Source organism: Doryrhamphus excisus, linkage group LG5 (assembly GCF_037039965.1).
Source record: "Doryrhamphus excisus strain RoL-2023G ecotype Guam linkage group LG5, RoL_Dexc_Guam_v1.1, whole genome shotgun sequence".
Taxonomy (NCBI): Eukaryota; Metazoa; Chordata; class Actinopteri; order Syngnathiformes; family Syngnathidae; genus Doryrhamphus; species Doryrhamphus excisus.
This window is the reverse complement of record NC_136361.1, coordinates 20,576,856-20,586,895: the sequence shown is the minus strand read 5'-3', so window position 1 is coordinate 20,586,895 and position 10,040 is coordinate 20,576,856. Positions and strand designations below refer to the sequence as shown.

At 42.8% G+C, this 10,040-nt stretch overlaps 1 protein-coding gene across 2 annotated transcripts; it reads left to right on the top strand.

Moving 5' to 3' along the window:
* The first annotated feature begins 2,895 nt into the window (after positions 1–2,895).
* Positions 2,896–9,706, top strand: pnisr (PNN-interacting serine/arginine-rich protein). 2 transcript variants are annotated; one of them, XM_058053572.2, is made up of 12 exons: positions 2,898–3,058; positions 3,490–3,595; positions 3,707–3,880; positions 5,072–5,337; positions 5,660–5,822; positions 6,093–6,280; positions 6,367–6,495; positions 6,581–6,680; positions 7,162–7,215; positions 7,580–7,774; positions 7,861–8,941; positions 9,368–9,706. In XM_058053572.2, exons 2-12 carry the CDS (start codon positions 3,508–3,510, stop codon positions 9,399–9,401), a joined length of 2,472 nt encoding a protein of 823 aa, XP_057909555.2. In that variant the 5' UTR covers positions 2,898–3,058; positions 3,490–3,507; the 3' UTR covers positions 9,402–9,706. The 2 variants fall into 2 exon arrangements, with proteins under 2 accessions (XP_057909557.2, XP_057909555.2); XM_058053574.2 differs by lacking the exons at positions 6,367–6,495; positions 6,581–6,680; positions 7,162–7,215; ... (1 more) ...; positions 7,861–8,941; positions 9,368–9,706 and having other exon boundaries at positions 2,896–3,058; positions 5,072–5,273; positions 6,093–6,244.
* The last annotated feature ends 334 nt before the right edge of the window (positions 9,707–10,040 follow it).

Genomic DNA, 10,040 nt, shown 5'->3' with positions numbered 1-10,040 from the left:
TCACTCACAAATATACCCCATTTTTATCGTAACAAGTCACCATGTTTGCCTTCATTGTACAGTATTCAAGTTGTACTGTAAATAAGTCAATTGATGAAATCAAATGTGTAAATGTGTCTACACTGTTACTATCGCTAAGATCTGACAAAATGATAGAAATAAAAAATATCCAAGGCTCCAAGCCTTACTAGAATAACATTTTTGCTGTAACGTGCATGTACTGCTCTATTGATTGTATGTACTACTCTTAAATCATTGACATCAGTGAATGAGATAATTATTGTTTTCCAGGTGAATATATTTCTTGTTTGCCGAACGGGAACTGGTTGGCATGTGTAAGGAGGTGTATAGAGTTATGCCAATTAATACTAGATTAAACAGATTCAGTGCCTAAGCTTAATGAAAGGTGCACGGTGGAAAGAAAACGTTTCGTATTCAATACTTTTGCGGACGTGGCATTCATGTACAGCATATACTGTAGCTTGGAATAATGGTATATGTAATAAATGTATTAAAAACAATGCAAGATCATGGTGCTTTAGGCATGCAGGGTTTTTCCAAGGATGAGTTTTCATCCTAAAATAATAAACATTTGGTATGCATTGATCTGTTATGTATCAGAAACAAAATAAATCAAATGTATGGATGAAATATTCAGGACTCAGCTCTTAATGTTTTAGCCACTCTTGGGATGAAATCTCGACTTAGAAAGGAGAGCGTGATGATGTTTGTTTGCGTTTCGGCTCTGGAGTTGTCATCCTGCTTTGGGATTGTGGCGACAAACGTTCTCAACTGCCACTGTGCGTCCAGTGGTGCCACATTGTAGTTGCTGATGTGGCCTGACAGGTGCAAAGCAGCACTGCTCCACAACATGTCGCGAGCTGGTGAAGAGGAGGTGGGTGTGGAATCAGGAAAAGGGCAACGTCCACAAACATCGCCATGTGCATCCTCTTGTTACTACAAGCTGTGACATACAAGTCATGCTGCTGGAACATAAAAACGGGTTGTCAAGCTGCCACCAACGAAGAGCAAATCTTTTCTGAAATGTATTTGTCTATTTTTAAAATGGCCTTTGGCTCAGGAACATGCTGCTGATGCATTAGACATGAGTTAATCTCAGTTAACAAAAATGCACCCCCCTCCGATTTTAAGACACTTGTAAGAAACAAATGGTTGGGTGCTGGAAGGCTCATCACTGTCGACCAGCAGGTTCATTTTTGCTGCTCTCACCAAACGTGCCATCATCACTGTCAGCCTCACCCGGCTTGACGCCATATCTCGCGTACACGTATTAATGTAATATAAACACATCCCTTCATGTAACGCTCTACGCTTTGCCCGAGGCTTCGCTTTTGACACTGCATGTGCAACACACCCAAAACAAAATGCGACTTAATGTAGCATTAACTCGGAGCTATACAAATAATAGATACGTTAGGTTGTGGTGTTCAAAGTGTGGCCCGGGGGCCATATATTGTATAGTTCATTAATTTTCCACCGCTTATCCTCACAAGGGGGTGCTGGAGCCTATCCTAGCTGTGTTCGGGTGAGAGGCAGGGTACACCCTGGATTGGTGGCCAGACTGGTCGCTAGCCAATCACAGGACACATATAGACAAACAACCATTCACACTCACATTCATACCTATGGACAATTTGGAGTCGCCAATTAACCTAGCATGTTTTTGGAATATGGAAAGAAACCGGAGTACTCGGAAGAAAACCCACAAAAACTCCACACAGAGATGGCCGAGGGTGGAATTGAACTTAAGTGTCCTAGCTGTAAGACTTCCATGCTAACCACTTTCCCACCATGCAGCCGTTATTATGTAGTGATAATTATTAGTTTTATTATGATTCTCTGAATGCTTGTTTTCAGTGAGTTTTTTTCCCAATACCGGCTATTTGTGATGTCACAGTGTACCGACAGAGAGCACAAGCTGTAGGCCCGGCTGAGTTTCTTTATTTATAGCACGTTTAATCATCTGGTAATGTAAACCCCCCACTATTTGCTGTGTGTTTGCCATGGAAGGAGACGGCAGAACTGCGGAAACATGCAAAGAGCACTAGAAGTTTGGCATTGTTGGTCGACAACCTAATAAAAAATGAAAAAAAATCCAGACTAAAAAGAGGTAAATACCTGTATTGTTAAGTTAGGTGATGATTTGTGACGGGAGTTGGCGAGTTAGTTGTTGGATTGTCAGTGTCCTGTGAGGTGAAGCCAGAGGGCATCAGGGATGTATTTGTAGGACCAATGTCAGTTTTGCTGACTTTGCTCCAATACGCAGTGCTGGGTAGCATCGTTTCCCACATCCAGTGAAGGTATCTTACTGATCAAATAACGCCATAGCTTACACGGACACTACATTTCTGCAGGCATTTGTAAATGGTAAATACAGCAGAGTTTCTGCTGTGGCTGGAGCGGTAACCATGGTGATTATAGATGCTCCTTCAAGTGACATTATATACCAGTCCTGCTGCAGCAGGATGCCTGCAGCGGGTGACAGTGACCGAGAAGGGGAAAGAAGTGTGAAGCGACTTCATAAGTGAATATTGACAAGCAATAACTGAATATATTTCCTCAAATTCAGATTTGCAAGTAGCTCTGCAAAGGGTTTATTCTCTCAAATGAGCATATTACATCCCCTTTAAAAGCCCTACAGCACATAGGTAAACTTTGGAAGTGTAGCCTCCAACTTTTTTCACACTCATTTTTGGATAATTTATTTTCATACGTGATTTCTACACAAACAAACAAAACCGAATATGCTTGTTATGCCAGAATATTAACAACATGCTAAAAACATGAACAAAATGCTGGTATACACAACTCACATTTTGTATTTCAGAATACATTTCTTTTTTGTGTTCACTAATTTTAGTCGTGTGTTCTTGTTGTGCTACCACTTTGCTGACCTCTGCTTCAGCACAACAAATGTCGCTGTGAAATTCTCGACAGGAAGCAGAGGAGAGTATCGCTCCCTCGATATCATAGCGGCTTGCTTGTGCACGGCAGCCATTTTGGACCACCACCGCCTCAGAGAAATTGTCCAAAAAAGGTAAGGTTTTTCATATATATGTATAATTCGCGCTTCTGTCGTCATATCGTGTAAGGACTCGGTGTAGATGCTCAGATTTCAGTGTCTATTTGTTTAGATATAACGGGAGAGTCTCGGCTTGCCCGTCATTGTCCATGCTAATCTAGTTAGCATGCTAGCTTTGTTGAGCTTTCTTGGCTACCAAACGGGTTTCAGACTGCATTGTTCATTGATTGCTTGTCATTCATGTATTTGCTATGCATTATCTGCTTCGGCATTTTGTGATTTATTATTAATATTGGCAGACTCGTGAAATTGAGCCGCACATAGCTAGCCCGTTTTCTGATGCTAACATTAGCACAACGCAAACGCTTGTCGTGTTTGATGATCAGTCAGTTATTTCATGTTAAGTCAGTAAAACTGTTATCCGACTCAAGCTGCTCTGCTTTCAGGTTATAAATTGGAGTGGAATGTGGGACCAGGGAGGTCAGCCCTGGCCGCAATGGCCTCTTAGCCAGCAGCAATGGATGCAGTCTTTCCAGCACCAACACGATCCAGGTCAGTGAGCAATGCACCTTCCGTGCACGTCCTTACTGCTCCACTTGGGTGTATTTTGTGCCACCACGTTTATGCCTTTTTAAATGTTGTGGATGTCTTGGTTTTGCACAGGTCAAGTGGACTGGGCTGCACTGGCCCAAGCATGGATAGCTCAGAAGGAATCTACTGGTGCAGAGCCTGAAATTGAGCCCAACGGACAGGACATCCCAGGTCTGGAACCACCTGCACAGGGCAACCATGGCTCCTTCCAGGGCGACCCTGCTTTCGGTCGGATGTGGCAGCCAGGTATGCATCAATACGAGTTTAACATTGTCAAGGGTTTTCTTTGGGATGCTCCGATCAGCCACAGACCACAAAATGTATGTAAACGTACAACGACTTTCATGCCGATCACAAAAACCAATCACCTGTGCCTCCTATTATTCTAACATACAACAATCCCTGTGTGCAGTATAGTGTTTTGCTCAAATGTCCTGGGTCTATTACATTTGTTTTTATTCTTATTAGGAGGAGACTCGTTGTTGTGGAAAAACTCTTATGGTGCATCCACAATATCACAAGTGGTTAGACTAGGAAGCATTTCTGGCGAACTTTCAAGACCCACAGAATATTGAGTTTTAGGACTGCATAAACACTGAAACTATGTATAGAAACTTTTGTCTCTATTATATAAAAAATGTTTTTTTTCTAGCCTTTTGGGATAAATCGTCAGTAGAACATAGGGTGGTTTCAGCAAAAGCCCCCGATTTTGACCAAAAAAAGAGAAAATTCGCTTTTTCTGCACAGAGTTCTGCAAACAGTTGAACACTTTTTCTATGAAACACTATAACACAAAATATTCATCTATTTACAGTTGTGTAAACTGTAGACTACAGATGTGTGTGTGTGTGTGTGTGAGAATTTGTGCAAACTATTTATAGACCAACAACGTCACTCCATCCTTTCACGATCGCAACAGATCTACAGCCAGACAATCTCTGCCAGCATAAGCTGCCTGTATTTTTGTCTCTGCTGGATTTGTCGCCATTTCCTTCCGTCAGTGTACATTTCAACAACTTCTGTTATCTTCTTATATCCAAGCTGTTGCTGCCAATCGGAGGAAACTAGAACTGTTAGAACCCTACTGAGACAGAAATACCTTTCCGACAAGTCTGAAATTCACACACAAGATGCAGAAGACTTTGATCTGTAGCTCCTGCGGAAACAAGCAAAAGACATTGATAGACGTCTTTGACAGTAAACATTACTTTTTGAAAAGACCTCTGTTGACGCCTTTGGCAGTGAATGAGTTAAGTTCATCTGTAAAGGTTATACAGCACTACTACTGAAATGTATCTGGAATATCCGTTATGTCATGTGAGTATTATATTTAACCTTGTAAAAACAAAACCTGGTGTTACAGTACTGACCTACAGTAATTGTTTTTCTATCAGCCTAGCACTAGCACATCTTCATTCAGTAATTTATCATTAACAGAATGGGGAGTGCATGGCCAGCCACCACCGCGGCGGCCGCCGCCACCGCCGCCTCCTCCCCTACCACCTCCTGAACAAACCTGGATCCCTCCTGGTTCGGCACCGATGGATGTGGTGAACCCCAGTGAAGACAGCAACAGCCAGGACAGCGCAGAGTTCAACTCTGAAGCGCATCGCGGGGTTTTTCCTCAGAACAGCCATGGGTATGGGGCACAGCCCGACAGCTACGACATGGCCCCCATGGCCATGAACCAGTTTGATTATCAGGTATGCAGATGATACGATAAAAACTGTTGACGCATTTGGGTATTCCTTAGAAACTTTTCCGGGTCCCATCATCTTAAGTCTCAGTCAATGCCTTCTTGAGGCCGTTCAAAGGAACTATTGGCATGTAGAGGATCCAGCATGGTTTGGTATTGTTTTTCCACCATTTATTTATTTTTTTAGCTTTTTGAACTACAAAACAAAACCAGCACAGTCATGAGTAATTTTGGCTGTTGCTGTTCCAAAAGAAGACTACATCAACCCAGCATTCAGCAAGCCATGTTGTTGCTTGGTGTAACTTTGATTGTGTGCTGTCTTTTAACAGCATGGGGCTGCTTCGTCCTTTGCCCCGCCGCCCTCCAGTTTCCATTCACCGTACTGGCCGGGACCCCCTCAGAACAGACGGGATGCCCGACCACCTGGTTTCAGGGACAGGCCCAGATCCCCTGTCCGGCTTCCGCTCAAACAAGAAGCCCCGGCACCACTTGGTAAGGGGAGCGCAGCCTTTCATACGATTTTTAAGTGATTTGAGTTTTAAGGTTTGTGGTTATTTTTTTATTTCCTACTGCTTATTGAATGTGCACGTCTCAAGGTGGAGCAACCTATCCTGTAGTAATCATCATACACTAAAATAAATGGGAATAACTAGGGGTGTCCTGGTTAAAATAACAGCAAAAAGGCTGAGGAGCCATGGGTTGCCAACCACTGCTGTAGTATTATATGGAACACTCATTTTGACCTCCTGACTGCTTCTGCAGACGCAGTGAAAAGGCGCACACTACCTGCATGGATTCGAGAGGGACTGGAAAAGAGGGACAGAGATATTCAGAAGAAACTAGAGCAAGAACGAATGGAGAAGGAGCGCGCAGAAATGTTAAAAGACGGTGGCGAAGAGCACAATGTGGATGATGGTGATGGGCCTCACATACCCCGCAAGAGTAAATTTGTAAGTCTGTCTTCATTAGTAAACGAGGTATGATTTCTGAGGTCATGATCTGTTCGAGGTCAAGTCTGCGTGCCATTGCATTTTAGGACAGTGATGATGAAGACAATTATGAAGAAAAGCCTCCTGTACAAAAAGAGTTTTTTGTGCGAAGCCCATCGCCTCCAGCAGAAGAAAGCGAACCTGAAATGACTGAGGAGGAAAAAGAATTCCAGCTGGTCTGTTCGCCACAAAAGAGATTTCTGCAGTTTGGCTATCAATCACGGTGCGACTGTAACTGACTGGCTTCCTTTCTTTGTTTAGATGATCATCACAAAAACTCTTCTCACAGAGATCCTTTTAGAGGTCACCAATGAAGAGATCCAGCATGTGGCAAAAGAAGTTCACCGCAAAGCCACGCGAGGTCTGCTCTTGTCTTGTCCCGCAAATACATTGCTTTTCACGCAGACAGTTCAGTCTGAAGCGAATCTTAAGTGCAAAGTAGCGGCAATTTAAGCAGAAATGAAAACAACAAAAAAAAAAGATTTGCATTTACAAACCATTCCCTGCTAATGCATTAAGAGATGAACATTTGAAACCTGCACTGATGCATGGTACTTACGGTCCTGCTGCTCAGCAGCCACCAACAGACACATGCAATGTGATGCACTAGTACGGCTCTCTTCTTCGACTGTTGACTTGGATTGTCTGACAGAAGTTTGTTTGTTAACCCTCTCTCTTTTCTCCATTTTTTTTATTTTTTATTTTTCTCCTGTTACCAATGGCAGCACGTGTGAATAGTGCTTTTATCTGTGATCATCATCCCTTCTCTAGCGACTCTTGCCTTTGAGAGAATGGCAGTATGTGTTTTAACATGTTGTTCCTGTTGTTGATGTGAATCAAAGCTCCTGCAAAACAGCTGGCACAGTCAAGTGCACTGGCTTCTCTGACTGGTCTCAGTGAGTATCCATTTTTTTACAGTGTGTGGGAGGGCAGGAACATAATTCATTTTATTATACTGGAGGGGGTGGCTTCCACGATAAGCCGTAACACTTAATAAGCTAATGTTTTAGAATGCAAGAACAAACAGCTTTGGGTGAAGTTGTCTCCTTTTTAATGATAGAAGCATGCTCTCAAATACAAAATTTAAAAACTCAAGCAGTTGTCCTGAATGCTCCTTTAAGGTCTTATTGTGAAATATGTTGGAAAAAAAACAAGTTGGTGTTTGGTGAGACATTGATTTGTGGTTTTGCACATGAACTGTGAGAACTTGATGTTGATCATTTTCCAACACTCAAAAACATGGGGGTTTTATTGTGGCAGGCGGGCTGGGTGAATATGGTTCAGAGGAGAGTGCGGATGAGGATGACCACAGCGGCCGAGGGTCTGAATCGTCTGACACTGATGAGGAGGAGTTGCGCCATCGCATCCGGGAGAAGCAGGACGCCTTCCTTCGTAAAGAGCGAGAAATGCAACAGCACCAAGAAAAACTTGCACAAGATGCTCAGCTTGCACGTGGTAAGACTTTGGCCGATTGTGTCCGAATGTTTCATTTGTGATAACTTTCTCACAAATAATGAGCTTTATCTTCTGTGCTTCTATAGAGGAGATGTTGAGGGAGCGATTGAGCAGAGAAAGGGGTGAATATGAAGAGATCCCATTAGAGAATTCTCACCAAAAGGAAGAGAGGGAGGCGGAGCCCTTCGTAGAGAGACGTAGGTCCCGTAGTGAGATGGAGAGTAGTGAGGGCAGGAATTCAGGCAGAAGCAAGGAGCGATCGGGCAGAGGTGGCAGCAGTTCACCGGCCAACGGTCACAGCAGCAGCTCTCGCTCCTCGTCCAGTCACAGCAGCAGTCGGACATCCTCTTCATCGTCAACATCGTCTTCTCGTAGTTCTACTCGATCCTCTTCCCCTCGAAGGAAGAGGAGACGTAGCCGTTCTTCTTCCTACAAGAACCACCGTCGTAGCCGCAGCCACAGTTCTCATAGACGTCGCAGTGAAAAGGTCCGTGACAGGAGGAGAAGCAGCACGGATCGAAAAACAGGACACCGTAAGAAAGACCGAAGCAATTCCAGAGAACGAAGGAGCCGCCGGAGTAGGTCCAAATCGAGAGACCGGGGCAGAGCTCGAGCAAGAGAGAGCCTCAGTCGCAGTAGGGACAGGGACAAGGATAGGGACCGGGATAGGGACAGGGACAAGGAGAGGAAAAGAAGTCGGGAGCGCAGGGACGGTAGCCATAGCAGGAAACACAAACCGAAAGCATCCAGCAAAGACAGAGAGAGGAAGCGAGATCGAAGCCATAGCCCTGACAAAGACAAGAAAAGGAAGGATAAGGATAGGGAGAGAGACTCTGATAGAAAGCGAGACAAAGCAAGGACTAAAGAAAAAAGCAACTCTTTAGTTAATGATGAAAATGGCAAATCAAAGAAACCGAAAGAGGTGGACTGTTATACTGACTCTCAGAGCGACAAGCACTCCCGGCAGGATAGCAAATCCAGCAAAAAAGGCTCAGCCAAAGCTAGCAAGAAACTGTATGACTCTGATTCAAGCAGATCCCCTACGCCTGAAGTTAGTAAGGAAAAGAAATCTAAGAAATCCAAACGTAGTCGCTCAAGGTCGACGGAAAAATCTCACAAGTCTGGTAAGAAGGCAAGCCGCAAACACAAGTCTAAGTCACGATCAAGGTAGTATTCCTTTTTTCTCTTTTATTCCCATTCTGTGTTGTCATTGTATGTGTGTGATTATGATTTATCTTAAGTCATCTTAACCAACATATTAATGCCTTACAAATTCTGGGACAACTGTTTTGGGAATGGGCTACCAAATGCACTTGCATGTGCTTATTGCGTAGATTCATCTCTAACGTGGCTTTACCTCCATGTAGCAGTGCTTAGACCTTTTCTGCAGTTTGTCTTGTTAGATTTATGAAGACTTAAGTAGCCTAAGGTTACGTGAGTGGCTTTACCGGTTGGACTTTGAGAACACTTCTTTCATGTATTTTGGAGATGATACATGGTGGAAGAGTTGGTGTACTGTTTTTAATACTTTTTGCACTCTAGATTGCGTGTGATTTGTGTATTTATTAATTAGTTTCCATGTATCTTTTTCAGGTCAACTACTCCCTCTCATCGTAGCAGGCGCTGAGGCTGTTTTCCCACCTCTAAATTCCAAGAGTTTAAGTGGCTTGTCTCATTATAGAGGCATTTATGTAGGTGATGCTCCCCTTTACATTTCTTTCCCCTTTGTAAATATGTTCTTTTTTAGTGTGTCTGAAAAACAAAACATTAATGGTTTGCAGTCTTTCTTGTATCCTCAGTAAAGCATAAACCTCGGTCAACACTAAGAACTGAAGTTGTATCATTTAAAATCTTAACAGGATTCCATTTCCCCCAAAAACGTTATTGTAAGATGTCCAATAAAACTATTTCATCCTGTTTTGCCTCATTTTTTGGCTCAACAGTTATGTTCTTAGTGCACAAATTGGTATAAACACCACAGCCTACAAGCAATAGTAATTTTAGCTGTATGAGGTGAATTTGTATTTACCTATTTTTATGTACCCTCTCTTTAAGTTCAGTTTGAATGTATACAGAATGTATACAGAACTGCTTGTATCAATTATATTGTAATGTTTTTATATGAGTGTATTGAACATACAGGATGTCCCTAAAATGTGAACACAGGCAGAAATACATATTTCCAATACATGGAATATATAGCATTGTAGTTAGATGAAACATCATCTGCAAAATGATATCCAACATTTGTGATGAAAAGGTTGAT